The 14,425-nt window shown below is 38.1% G+C and overlaps 1 protein-coding gene across 1 annotated transcript in view; it reads left to right on the top strand.

Annotated features, from left to right (window-relative positions):
* Nucleotides 1-27: 27 nt before the first annotated feature.
* Nucleotides 28-14,425, top strand: part of ANKRD42 (ankyrin repeat domain 42) — a 47,954-nt gene continuing 33,556 nt past the window's right edge. The window contains exons 1-5 of the mRNA XM_072970712.1: nt 28-44; nt 109-1,112; nt 3,061-3,224; nt 9,539-9,646; nt 14,144-14,263. Coding sequence (XP_072826813.1) covers nt 28-44; nt 109-1,112; nt 3,061-3,224; nt 9,539-9,646; nt 14,144-14,263 — 1,413 coding nt within the window. The remainder of the gene's footprint in view (nt 45-108; nt 1,113-3,060; nt 3,225-9,538; nt 9,647-14,143; nt 14,264-14,425) is intronic.

Raw genomic sequence — 14,425 nt, 5'->3', positions numbered from 1 at the left:
AAAAAAAAAAAAAAAAAAAAGACGACGATGCAAGAAAGCCGGAAGTGACGCACAGTCTCGAGGACCCGGAAGTGACCGCAGCACGCCGGAAGTTTGCCCGTTTCTAAGGCGACGGCTCCGCCTCTCCAACCAGGAGGCTGGAGTCGGGACGCTGGAAAGCGAGTCGGATGAGAGGGTACCCGCCGACGGCGGCCGCCGCCACAAGTCGCGGGGAGTAGCAACCGAAGACTGCGGCCGCCGCGCCAGCCATCGCGTGTGGAGAATAAACGGCCCGCACGGCCAACGCGGCGACCGGTTCAGGGAAAGAGTTAGCGAAGACTGGGGCTTTAGTGGTAGCGAAGATAGGGAAAGAATCCGTGAAGACAGCGACCACCGCTGCAGGGTCCCGATAGGAAGAGTGAGTGAAGACGTGGGCTTCTCCCGCAAAGACTCGAGAAGGGTCAGTGAAGACCTGGGCCACCGCCGCAGTGTTTCTCAGGAGAGAGTCAAGGGAGATGGTGGCCACCTTCCCAGGAACTGTTGGGAGAGAGTAAGGGAAGACCGTAGCAGCGACGAGAGTTTAAGTAAAGTCGGCAGCCAACCTACTAGTGAATCCGGGGGAACAGTCAAAGAAGGCCGCGGCCTCCGCCTCAGTGGGACCTGGGAGAGAGTCAGGGAGGTCCGGGGCCCCCAAACCAGTGACTCGGGAGAGAGAGGCAGTGACGACCGCAGCCGTCGCCTCAGTGGCTCATGGGAGGGCGGGAGTGTGGATGGTAGCCGCAACCTCAGCAGTGCCTGGGAAGGGGTAAGTGAAGACCGCGGCTACTTGGCCAGCGACTCCTCGGGAGTGAGCATCAGCGAAGACGCCAACCTCCGCCGCTTGTGGGAGAGGGAAAGTGAAGACGAAGTTTCCCGCTGCCGGGGCTCCTGGGAGAGAACGGCGGAGAACAGTGGCCCCGGGCTTAGTGACAACGAGGAAGACAGCCGCTGCTGCTCGTGGGTAACAGCGAGCGAAGACCGCTGCCGCAGCAGGGGCCTGGACTCGACTCCTCCCCGGAGTCTGAGGGACCGCACCATGCCTGGGGTGTCGGATTCAGGCCCCTCCACCTCCTCCACGGAGACTCCGACCCCGTGTGAGTCAGACTACTATTTCTCTGTCCCTTGTCTCTGCCACACTCCTTTGCTCCCTTCAGCCCACAGGTGCCTTCGCCCTTTCTGGCAGTTCCCTTTCTCAGCTGTTACTCCTCATTTCCTGTAATTGACCTTTTTCAGTGGATCCCAAAGCTGTTCACCTGGCCCCCATCCTTACTGATTTCAGCTTTCCTTCCTTTCTTCCTATCTGCGACATTCCCGAGACTTCTTGCCCAGACTGATATCAACTCTTGGTCAATCTTATGGACCCCTATAAATTTTGGCGTCTCTGCAGCATTTAACTCTGTGGAGATAACATTACACTTACCCAGTATTCTTCCTTTCACTTTATTGACGCTCCCGTTTTATTTATTTATTTTTTTGTTTTCTTTTGCTGACTTTTCTTCCATCCACTTCTTAAATGTTGCTTTCTTCCTTGGATAGTGCCATCACTGGTGCTTTTATTCTCGTCATGTACGATGACTTTGACCCTACTGAGGACCCCCAAGTCTGTGTTATTCACTCAGTAATCCAGTAAATATTTATTGAGTGCCTACTGTGTGCTTTGTTTTAAGGATACGTAAGCGAAAAAGGCACATTGTTTACCTTCTAGTGGGGAAGATAAATAGACAAGTAATGACTAGTGTGACGACTATTAGAAAGAAGAGTAGAGGGCCCTTTGTTTCAGTATGGGGTGAGGTTGGGGATCAGAAAAAGCTGCCTAATACTGTTTTTTGTTACCCTTGCCTCCTACCCAGCTGAGTTAGAAGTCTTCTGTGCTTACATAAGTTCTTATGAATATTTCTGCCATTGTCCTTACTACATTGTTTTGTAACTTGTGTTTGTATATCTCTGTGAGTTCCTTGAGATTAGAGGTCATGTCTTCTTTATCTTTTTATTTTTATGGTAGATACCAAATTGAGTGGATGGATGGGTAGGTGAATGAATAAATTGGGATGGAATGTGATGAGAAAAACGGTGTAAGATTAGATGGAGCCAAATTATGTGAGGGCATAGATGTCATACTGAGGGTTTGGATTTGGTTCTCTAGACTTGTAGTGGATAACCAGAATTAGTTTGGAGTGCTCCTCTCCCCGTTTATGTATGTCTTAATTGTTCTTCAAGGTCTTGCTCAAGTGTTTCCCCCTCCTCCTCCTTCTTTTACCTGTACTCTTTAAAGATGTTACTGTCAGGTTTTTAATTTCATTGAATTTATCCAAATAGATTTTAAAGTGTTGGTGGAAAGAAAATGTATTAAACATGTCTATTTTCCATTGTGTTATTGTAGTGACTGGCATGTAGTAGATGCTCAGAAAGGATTTTTGAGTAAAGTATACAGCATTTTGCCAAGAATTGGCGTCAGATATGATTCCAGATCTCAAGAAATTAAATGTGCTAATTGTGGAGAAAGAATATATATATATATCTATGAAAATGTGGGGGCCTCCTAAGACTGGCCCCCAGGAGTTTCTCACTCTTAGGCTGCATACCCAGCCCCCAGCAATTTATCAAAATCACCATTTAGGTGCTTCTCGAAGTTTATGGCTCCAGTGGCTTCTTCTCCAGGTAAGCTGAACTTGACTGTATTTCTCTGTATTTGCTTGTCTCTCCAGATTCAGGATGGCCGTTTGCCCTGAAACCTTACTTCTCTGATGAGTCCAACTAAAGTTGTTGACTTTCAGTTTATTCAGCTTTTCCCCTGTATATATGGGGGTGACAACTTCCATATTCTTTACATATTAGAGGTGAAATTGAAGTCTACTTAAGATGTTAATTACTACAAATACTGTAGTATTTGTAATAAATACTACAATATTTTAGTAAATATTTGGAAAGCCAAAGTGATCAGATGCTTTCAGTTCAATCATTGCTTTAGTTTGTTGTTGCTATTGTTGTTGTTTGTTTGTTTTAGTTTTGTAATATATTTTAAGCAATTTGATTTTTCAATAGGTGCCAGGAAGAAAGTGCATTTTGGTAGCATACATGATGCGGTACGAGCTGGAGATGTAAAGCAGCTTTCAGAAATAGTAGAACGAGGTGCCAGCATCAATGAAGTTGACATTCTTCATAAGTTTACCCCTTTACATTGGGCAGCCCATTCTGGAAGTTTGGAGGTAAGAAGTTACATAAATGATTAAACTAAAGTGAGTTTAGAGCTCTTGACAGTTTTGTAAATTTAGCAAACAGGACTGAGGCCTTATGCTAGGCACCAGAAATATTTTTCTTTTCAATTCAGTCTAACGTTTAAGTGTTCTGGTTACTATAGCTTTGTCATAAATCATCCTAAAACTGGGTGGCATAAAATAACAATTTATTTATGCTCAGGAGTGAACCGGGAGTCTGGATTTCAGGGACACTGTGTCTCTGCTTCCTGCTGTCTGGGGCTTCAGCTAGATTTAGAAGCTTGAGCTGGAATCTTTTAGAATCTGCTTGTTCACACAGACGTCTGGTGGTGGATGCTGGTTATAGGCTGAGCACCTTAATTCCTCTCCACGTGGGCCTTTTTGTGAGGTCTCTCCACCTGGGCTGGTTTGTGCTTCCTCACATTGTGGTGGCTGGGTTCCAAATGCAAGCATAGAGGGTAACTTACAGAGGATAACATAATGCAAACTGAACTCTATCAAATCCTACTATTTTTGCTGTAGTTGCCTCAGATTTTTGGAAAATAAATGGAATATCACAGATACACTTGAAGTCCCTGTGCGTCTCTCCCAGGTGTCATTTCTCTTGCTCCTACACCTGAATTTGGTGTTTATTTTTTGCTGTTTTATACTGTTATTACATGTGATTATATATATGTTTTATGCTTTTATTACATATGATCACATCGCTGTTCTAAATGACATATTTTATGTAAATGATATATTCTGTGTATTTCTGCAGCTTGCTTTTTTTGGTCCAACAATGTGTTTTTGAGTTTTAACCGTATGGTTACATATATATACTGTAGTTCATTTCTTTCAGCTGTGTTTTAATAGTCTCTTCTTAGATGAATATCAGACTTTATCTAGTTTTTGATGACTATTTAGTTGGTTTCAGTTTTTAGCTAGTGTAAGCAGTGCTTAGTGAATATTTTTATGCAAAACTCCTTATTCTTGGCTGTACAAAGCCAACTGGAGTTTTTCTCATGATTGATAGTTGTGTGTGGGGAGCTTATTTTAGCTATTACATTTCCCCAGCTATTACATTTCACCGTGCAGCCTCTTTCTTCCCCTGCCACACAAATAGAGACTGCTTTCTAGGAATATGGCTTCTCCATGTGATTTCTTGTTTGTTTGGTTTCTCTGCTTCATGGAACCAGCTCTGGTCCAGAGACTCTCTCTCCACCGGTTTGTGTGCCCCACTTGAACTGTAGGGGTTTTTGCCTTGGCCTTTTAGGGGCTTCCTCTCATGTGGGAGAAGTGTGCCTTGCTGGGTCTTTCTGTGCTTGCAGCCCTGTGTGGGTATTTTCTCTGCTGCTTCCTCCCACATCCCTGTTTGATCTACACCTTGGCAACTTTCCCATCGTTTTGTGGTTTCAGATGTCTCCTAGCTTCATCAAAGATGGGGTTTTCTTGCTCTCTCTCTTTTTTTTTTTGTGATGATTTTGAAGAAAGGAGGAAATACTGATTTTACTCTGCCATATTGAAATGGGATAGGACTTCTTGCTGTACCATTTATTTCCTCTCTTTTCTGGGATCCTTTCAGCTTCTCTGATTATTCTGTCTCCTTTGGTTAACCTCCCCTACCTACTTTAAAGTTATAGGTATTCTTTTTTTGTTTTTAGTTAGAAATCTTTATTACAGGTTTTCCTTAGAGAATATAATCTCAAACTTTCTTTTTTTGTTTTTTACTTTTTTATTTAAGTATAGTCAGTTTACAATGTTGTGTTAATTTCTGGTGTACAGCATAGTGATTCGGTTATACATATATATGTATTCCTTTTCATAGTCAAATTATAGGTATTCTTTATGCTTCTGCTAATGGCCTTCTCTTCCACTTTACACTCTCTCTCCATGCCATGTTTAGACTTCCTTGGCTTTATCACTCACTTCTACATAATAATTCACTGATTTACTTTCTCCCCAGAATTTGAATTCTAGCTTATGCACTAGGTACTTATAAACAGCTCATGCATATATGACTGGCATTTCAAATTCAGTTGATCTAAAACTAAATTGCTATTCTTTTCCTTCCATAAGTTTTCCAGGCTAATGTCCTTTGCACCATTATTGGGTTGTCTCGGTGTTTTACAGAAGCAAAACACAATATCAACATTAGTCCTGGGTCGGGGGGTGGGAAGGGACAGACTGGGATTTCAAAATATGGAACAGATCAACAAGATTATACTGTATAGCACAGGGAAATATATACAAGATTTTATGGTAACTCAGCGAAAAAAAAAGTGACAGTGAATATATGTATGTTCATGTATAACTGAAAAATTATGCTGTACACTGGAATTTGACACAATGTTGTAAAATGACTATAACTCAATCAAAAAATGTTAAAAAAAATTTGTCCTGATGACTTCCATTTCACAATGCACATTGAGGCAGTGAGAACTGATCACTAGGTCAGTTGATTCTGTTCTATCTTTGTCTCTTGAATTTGTCCTCTCCATCCTAGCCACTGCCTTAGATCTACTTGATTTCCTTGTTTTGTCTCACCTACCTCTGGTTCATAACTGGCATAGAAACTTACTGCTCTAAAACTTAAGTGTGATATCACTTAAAACCTTCTTTAAGACCCTTAGTGACTCTATACCCTGTGGAATAAAGTTTAAGCTGTTTAATATGGTAGACTTACCTCTCTAACCTCATCTCCCTTCATACTTGTTTGATGCTGCAGTACTGGCGACTGCTGTCATTTCCCAAACTAGTCTGTTGTTTCATATTATCATAGACCTTGCACATGCTGTTTCATTTGCCTGGTCTCACCTCTTCCTAGTGATTAGCTGGTTAAAATCCCGATCAGGTAGCATCCCCTTAGCTACCCTTAATATCTTCCAACTAGCATCTTTTCCCTCAATTTTATACGTATTTTTAAAATTGTTTTTGTCACAATTGAATTGTATTCTCAGTTAGCTTTTGAGCTCTTTGAAGGTACCATTTGGATTTTATTTATCTTTTTTCCCCACAGCATCTAGCATAGTGTCCGGCATACTAGAGTCACATTATGGGTTCTCAATGAATGTTTGTTGTACTGCTGAATTTGTTGAATTAAATACATAAATATTTCTAGTGTCTAGCACACTGCATAGCAGATGTTCAAGAAATATTTGTTGAATTTTAACAAGAACAAATCTCAGTCAGAAGGTTTTGGTGCCTTCCTACTTATCTTCTTTGTCTTCTTTGGAGAGATGTCTATTTAGGTCTTCTGCCTATTTTTTGATAGAATTTCTTGATTTTGTGATATTAAGGTACATGAGCTGTGTGTATATTTTGGAAATTAGTCCCTTGTTGGTCACATCATTTGCAAATATTTTCTCCTATTCTGTAGGTTGCCTTTTCATTTTGTTGATGGTATCCTTAGCTGTGCAAAAGCTTTTAATTAAATCCCATTTGTTTACTTTTGCTTTTATTTCCATTGCTCTAGAAGCTGGTTCAAAAAATATATTGCTGTGATTTATGTCCAAGAGTGTTCTGCCTATGTTTTCCTCTAGGAGTTTTATAGTATTTGGTCTTACAGTTAAGTCTTTAATCCATTTTGAGTTTATTTTTGTGTCTGGTATTCTAATTTCAGGCTTCTACATGTAGATGTCCAGTTTTCCCAGCACCACTTACTGAAGAGACTGTCTTTTCTCTGTTGTATATTCTTGCCTCTGTGTCATAGATTAATTGATCATAAGTGCATGGGTTTATTTCTGGACTTTCTGTCCTGTTCCATTGATCTGTGTGCCTGTTTTTGTGCCAGTACCATACTGTTTTGATTACTCTAGCTTTGTAGTTTAGTGTGAAGTCAGGGAACGTGATTCTTTCAGCTCCATTCTTCTTTTTCAAGATTGTTTTGGCTATTCAGGTCTTTTGGGTTTCCATACAAATTTTAACTTTTTTTTGTTCCAGCTATGTGAAAAATGTCAATGGTAATTTGATAGGGATTGCACTGAATCTGTATATTGCCTTGTGTAGTATGGCCATTTTAACAATATTCTTCCAATCCAAGAACATAGTATATCTTTCCATTTGTTTATGGTGTCTTCAATTTCTTTCATTAGTGTCTTATAGTTTTTGGAGCACAAGTCTTTTGCCTCCTTGGGTGTGCTTATTCCTGGGTATTTTATTCTTTCTGATGCAGTGGTAAATGGTATTGTTTCCTTAATTTCTTTTTCTGCTGTTTTGTTGTTAGTGTATAGAAATGCAGCTGATTTCTGTATATTAATTTTGTATCTTGCAACTTTACCAAATTCATTGATGAGTCCTAGTAGTTTCCTGGTTGCTTCTTTAGGGTTTTATTTGTATAGTATCATGTCATCTGTAAACAGTGACAGTTTTACTTGTTTGTTTCCAATTTAGATTCCTTTTATTTCTTTTTCTTCTCTGCTTGCTGTGGCTAGGACTTCCAAAACTATGCTGAATAAAAATGGTAAGAGTGGGCATCCTTGTCTTGTTCCTGATCTTAGAGGAAATGTTTTCAGCTTTTCCCCATTAAGTATGATGTTAGCTCTGGGTTTGTCATACATGGCCTTTATTATGTTGAGGTACGTTCTGTCTATGCCCACTTTCTGGAGATTTGTTATTGCTTCTTGGGGAGGGTTTACCAAGCTCCTCACTTAGCCATTTCTGAAGTCCTGCTGATTGGTCAGTTGATTTTTGACAAAGATGCAAATACAATCCAATGGAGATCAGATAGTATTTTCACTAACTGGTACTGGCACAGTTGTACAGTCATAGGTAAGAAAATGAGCCTCAACTCATACTTGGCACTATCTGTAAAAATGTACTGAAAGCAGATCATAAACAAATGTAAAATTAACCTTATAAAGCTTCTAGAAGAAAAAACAGGAGAAAATCTTTGCAAACCATATCTCTGACTAAGAACTTGTAGCTAGAATATATGAGACTCTCACAACTCAATAGTAAGAAAACAAAAAACCCAATTAATAATGGGCAAATTCAATAGACACTTTCTCAAAGAGGACATATGGATGGCAATTCAGCATATGAAAAAAATGTTCAACATCATTAGCCAATAGGGAAATGCAAATTAAAACCACAATAAGATGCCACTGCATACCTACTAGAATGGCAAAACAAAAACAAACCCCAAAAAGATGGGTTGGGTTTTTTTCCTTGTGGAAATGGAGCAGCTAGAACTCTCATAAATTGCTGGTAGAAATGTAAAATGGTACAGCCACTTTGGAAAACAGTTTAGCAGTTTCCTATAAAGTTAAACATATACTTACCTATGTCTCAGCAATCTTGCTTCTACGTATTTACCCAGGAGAGATAAGACACTTGTACATGAATGTTTACAGTGGTTTTATTCTCCAGTACCTGAATTGTCTTGGCATACAGTTATCTGTCCATAAATATTTGTTGAACAAATGAATGACTTATTGTGTTTATTAGTGAGGTTGAGCTCCCCCCCCCATATTTTTATTAGCCATTAATCTCTGTGACAGGCAAATGATACATAGATGATTAGCTTTTTCAAAAAACTGTATGGCTATGACTGATGTGACAGTGTACCCCAGGGATGCAATTAGTTCTTTATAAGAAAGAAACTTCTTTAAGGTAGAATCTACAGAATTGAACATATAAAGGCAGCAACACTGTGTGTGGTAAAGATCTGTAGTACTGTATTACATTGAAACTTAGGTTAATTTTTTTCATTTTTCTTTTCTTTTTTTTGTTGGAGGGGGAGGTAATTAGGTTTACTTATTTTTGGAGGAGTAAGTTAATTTTTAAAAAATCTTAAATGAAGATGTGTTTGACTCCCTCCCTTTTTTTTTTTTTAATATGCCACTTATTTTTTTAGAAAGGATCGTCAGAGTAACAATGTTTGCTCTGATACAGAAGCTTCTGGATTCATCTAAAGATCTCTGGCAGAGGTTGCAAGTTGGCAGCCATTGAGTGAATTTGACCACAGATGTGTTTTGTTTGGCTTGTAGAGTATTGGTCAAACATAAGACTTGGACCAGCATTTCACTCACAGCAACAACTGGCTGAGATTGAGCAGCATTTTATCTTATGGTCAAGGAATGTGGTCTCCAGTTTGCTACAGCTCCTACCACCCCCTATTACGTTTACCCAACAGTAAAGCCAAGTGTTGGTTACCATGTCAGTGTGCTTGTGCTTTTGTTTTTCTTATGCCTGCCCCCTGCCATTCACTTATGATGCTTCTCAGATAGTAGTATTTTATGATAATAGACAAACCTAAAAAATATAAAAATGTTTTTAAAAATACTGCCTTATCACTTGTTAACATGGTTATTTCCTTAATATAGTGTCTTCATTGGCTCCTCTGGCATGGAGCTGATATCTCACAAGTAACTGTGAGAGGTTGGACAGCGGCTCACATAGCTGCAATCAGGGGACAGGATGCTTGTATGCAGGTAATAATAACTTGGATTTCTTTTTTATTAATTCAGTAAGTTTAATTACTTTAGCATACTTCTGTTCGGCTCTTGCCTTTATTCTAATAATTTGATCCCATAGACTTAGTTCTGTGTTCTAAATAAACACTGACTTCTAAGACTCAGATATTTTGGTACCAACAACTATCACTGAAACAAATTGTACAAGACTGGAAATAATTTTCTCTCTGAAGTAGTTGGCTCTGTTTGGGTTGTTTTAAGGGATGACACAGTCATGCCCAGATTAACTTTTTTATAGCTTGCCATGCCTAAAATTCCTTATATAATGTATTTCTTGGCCAGAGTTATACATTAATATATGGTGATACCCAGTGTATTAGAGTAACTAGAATTAATCAGTATAGCAAGGTGGACTGGAATTTGAAGGAATACAGACTTGTATAAGCAAACAGTCCCTACCTATAAGAAGCCTTAGATTCTGTTTGGAAACATAGGAGCTCTACTCAATGAGTTACAAAACAGTACAAAGCACAGTCTTAAGAGTAAGTTTCTCATGAAAAGTATAGATGAGAAGAACTGTAAATCTTAAGAGATTGAGGAATCATAAATGGAGGAATTAAAACTTCAGCTAATCCTAAAAGAATGGGTTGATTAAAAAAAGGTAAGTAACAAAGAAGCATTGTAAGTAGGGAATGTGTCAGGAGCAAATAAAAATAATGATTATCATTGAACACTTCTAATGTGTCAATCACAGTCTCTCATGTGTCACTTCATTCAATACAACCATCTTGTGAGTTTCCCTTCAGGTAGATTAGGAAACAGAGAGTTAGGTATCTTGCCTAAGTAAGCGACAGAGCCAAAATTGGAACCTAGACTTTGTCCTGTTAACCTCTAAGCTATAATTCTATGTGTAGTCTTTGAATTGGAAAAATCAGGTGAGTTCAGGGAATATACCTTTATATGAGTTTGACTGAATGTAGATGATTTGTATGTGGACTGTTATGAACTAAGTTTAGATTAGCCAGATTTGTAAAATGTCTTAGAATAAAGATTCATTTGTATAGGAAAGAGTTTTATGTATATTATGTATGTATGTATATATATCACACATACATATACAAATATACATACATATACATGCACATGGATGTTAACAGGGGAATGTGGTAATGAAAACAGGGGAAATTAGTAAGATGTACCCAGGATTACCTAGGATGAAGAGAGTTTGGAGGCAAGAAGACCAGTTAGAGATTTTTAGTATAATCACTAACCGTAGAGGGTGAGATTAGTTGATGACAGTGGGAAAGAAAGAAAATGATTCAAGACATCTTGCGAAGCAGGCATTGACAACGTGTGATGAGAATGTAAAGTTATGAGTCAGAATGACAGGTAATTATGGCACTATAGATAGGGACATCTGAAAGGCAGGGGAGATTTGACAGGAAAGGTGTTGAGTTCAATTTGGCACATGTTGAGTTTAAGGTGCCTGTAGCTCATTCAGGTGCAGAAGGTCCAGGCAGTTGAAAATAGTGCTGGAGATGCAGATTTCAGGAATAATAAAGCATAGAGAAGAGTGTAGACTATTGAGGATTAAATATTGAAGAATGTTACTAGTAGGGATGGGAGGAAGCAGACAAACGAGTAAAGAATTCAGAGGAGAAAGTCAGAAGATTTGGAATCTGTTAGTGCTGTACAAGTGAAGGAAGAAGTTTAGGAAGTTAGGCAGAGTAGCAGTTACAGGATAAAACTAAGGGGAATAACGCTTAAGGAAGTGTCATTGAACTGGAGAACTGACTATAAGGGGAGGTTGGCTGCATTTCTTTGCAATGATGGGAATGGCACCCAGTTTGCAGGTGGATTTGAAGGTGAATCATTGAGGTATTAATTTGGGAAGTAGGCAGTAAAAGGAAGGAGCAAATACAGTAGTAATTTAAAGGGATGTCAGAGTGCAATGAAACTTAACTTGATGCTTTCCTTCTTCTAAGCATTAGTTTAAGCCATTCCGTCTGCCTTGATTACCCTTCTCTTCCCCAAAGTGATCTCTTCATTCTTAGAGCTTTTGTGATGCTTTTGGGCTACTGTACTGTGTAGTTGTTATTTATCAAGGGCTGCTTTGTAGAATTGATTATCTTTGTCTCTACATATGTCCTAAATCCCTAATTGATACATCTTCATATTCTTTGTAGTGACACAGTAAGCACTCAATATATGGTTTGTGAAGATAATTGGTTTGTTAATGGGAGTCAGGCAAAATCATGGAGACTATTCTTCCTAAAACTCTTTTTTTTTTTAAATTTTTTATTGATTTATAATCACTTTACAATGTTGTGTCAAATTCCAGTGTTCAGCACAATTTTTCAGTCATTCATGGACATATACACACTCATTGTCACATTTTTTTCTCTGTGAGTTATCATAACATTTTGTGTATATTTCCCTGTGCTATACAGTGTAATCTTGTTTATCTATTCTACAATTTTGAAATCCCATGGAGACTATTCTTCCTAAAACTCTTGATAGAAATTATGACTAAGTAAACTTTTGCTGAAATACTGGTAGTAAACATAGACTGGTTAAAAAAGAAAAAAAAAGTCTACAGGAGATAAAACTAAAAAATGTTAGCAAATAATTCTTTTTAACTAATTACTCTGTATATTATATAAAGGGGCATGTTGTGTGTATGATATAACCCATATACAGAAACTGAGCCAGTTGTAACCACGGCCACACAGCTATTAACAGAGTTACAACCAGAAACCAGGCTATGTACAGTCTTCTTTAAAACAAAATGAAAAGAAAAACATCCTAGTGCTTAGTTTTTCATTTTAAAAAGGAAGATTGTGTAAATTTATTTTCCCATCTTGGTTTACTAAACTTTTAGAATTTTACTGATCTGTTGATTGACTGAAATGACCTATCATTCTTTTTATTTAATGACAAAAATATGAATACAGATTGTCCATGAAGATTATACTTGTTTTGTTCATTCTGCTCTTCCTTCTTGAATGGCTAGTCCAGAACCTCTTAGAGTAAGTTATGGAGACTGTGGCCATTAGGGAAGTCTCTGGATTCCAAGGTAGATTGCGCAGGGGGACTAAAAGGCATGTTCAGATCTGCCAAAAGGAACAGCAAAAGGGTTAACTGACTGGGCTTCCCTAGAAAATAAACTGAATGGGATTGTATATGTGCAAATAACAAAATGTATTTTTTTCGGTAATGAAGAAGTGAACCTAAGCCATTCTGTTTCACTCTATAGTTTCTGACTTTTCTGGAAATCTAGATGCAATTGATTTTTAGAACCCTGCCTTAAATCATTTCTGTACTTTATTTGTAGGATGGCAAATTACTGAGTCCTAGAACTGAGTTTCCTTTTTTCCATTTTTCATCTCTTGTTTTCATGATTCATTCATTCATTTTATCTTTATTCAGTGTGCCTCTATATTATGCCTGATCAGGACACATTGGTGAGAACTAATATTGACAAGACTTGGTTTATTTGGCTTAGTAGCACCAAGAAATGTCATGACACAGCCCTGCTGCACTCCCTGATGTCACCACAAAGGTTGTGGAATCTGAAAAAACAATTTTATTTAAAACTTATTACAGACATATCAGGCAGTGACTAACAAACATTTTGGAAAAATTCGTATTTTTAATTTTATACTATTTCTGAGGTTATGTTTACAAATCTTAGACTACTATGTTCTAAATATACCTCTTTCAAGTTTCATGTTTTAATTCAAGCTTTGGGATATTTGGTGACAAGATGCACATTCATACAATTCAGAGTTTTATAAATTAGGACAGTGGTTCTCAAATGTGGTCTGAGGATTCCCTGGACAGGTATGGGATGGTGGTAGGTACTTCAGAATTATTGCAAGGGAGTTGCAATTTCATATGTCTGCCAAAACATTCTCTCTGTTGGGATAAATATTTAATGTTACACATAAATGCATATGCATCAAAAATATGTAGATATTGCTGAGATTAATAAAATGCAAGTTAATTTTTAAAAAAGAAAAAAGAAACTGGGCCAATTGTAAATTCAGATGGAATCTTCTCGGAATCAGTTAGAAGTTTGATTTGGAGCTTAGATCTAATTACTTTAATAATGAAACCCTTTTATTGTATTCAAAACCCAGCTGATAAAAAGATTCTTCTTTTGAAATAGACAAAGTTTAAATTACAGTTTTATTAGCTTAGCATTAAAGTATTCAATTCAGTGGTTGTTAATCTGTGCTTATGAAAAGCTTGCCTTATAAATTGCATGTACATGCTCAAATCAGAATGTGAAATTGGGTATAAATGTCTCCTAGGCAATGGTAAAAAGGATCTCAAGCATTTCCTTAGGATTAGCTACAAAGTTTTTACACTTAGCAGGTAGCACATCTGTAAGAATTTATGTAGTAACTTAGTTATAGGTTACTGAATTGCTTGCCTTTACATAATCTACATTTGCATTTATGATTTAATGTCTATATTCATGTGAAGTCATTCTTATTTCTCTACTTTTAGGCTCTTATAATCAACGGAGCGAATCTGGCAGCTCAGGATGATCGTGGATGCACTCCTTTACACCTTGCTGCAACACATGGACATTCTTTCACTCTACAAATAATGCTCCGGAGTGGAGTGGTGAGGGCTCCTGTTACTATGTGGGAATGTGTAATCTTGTAGATGGACTAACAGTTGGCAGTCTGGTTAACTCTTCCTGACTTTTTAAAGCCCTTATATGACTTTGAGGAAGTAATTTGATCTCTTCTTTAGCTTTCTCATCTTTAAACATTGGAGCACTAA

This window comes from Vicugna pacos, chromosome 10 (assembly GCF_048564905.1).
Source record: "Vicugna pacos chromosome 10, VicPac4, whole genome shotgun sequence".
In the NCBI taxonomy this organism is placed as follows: domain Eukaryota; kingdom Metazoa; phylum Chordata; class Mammalia; order Artiodactyla; family Camelidae; genus Vicugna; species Vicugna pacos.
The sequence above is the reverse complement of the archived record's forward strand: the minus strand, read 5'-3'. Positions and strand labels throughout refer to the sequence as shown.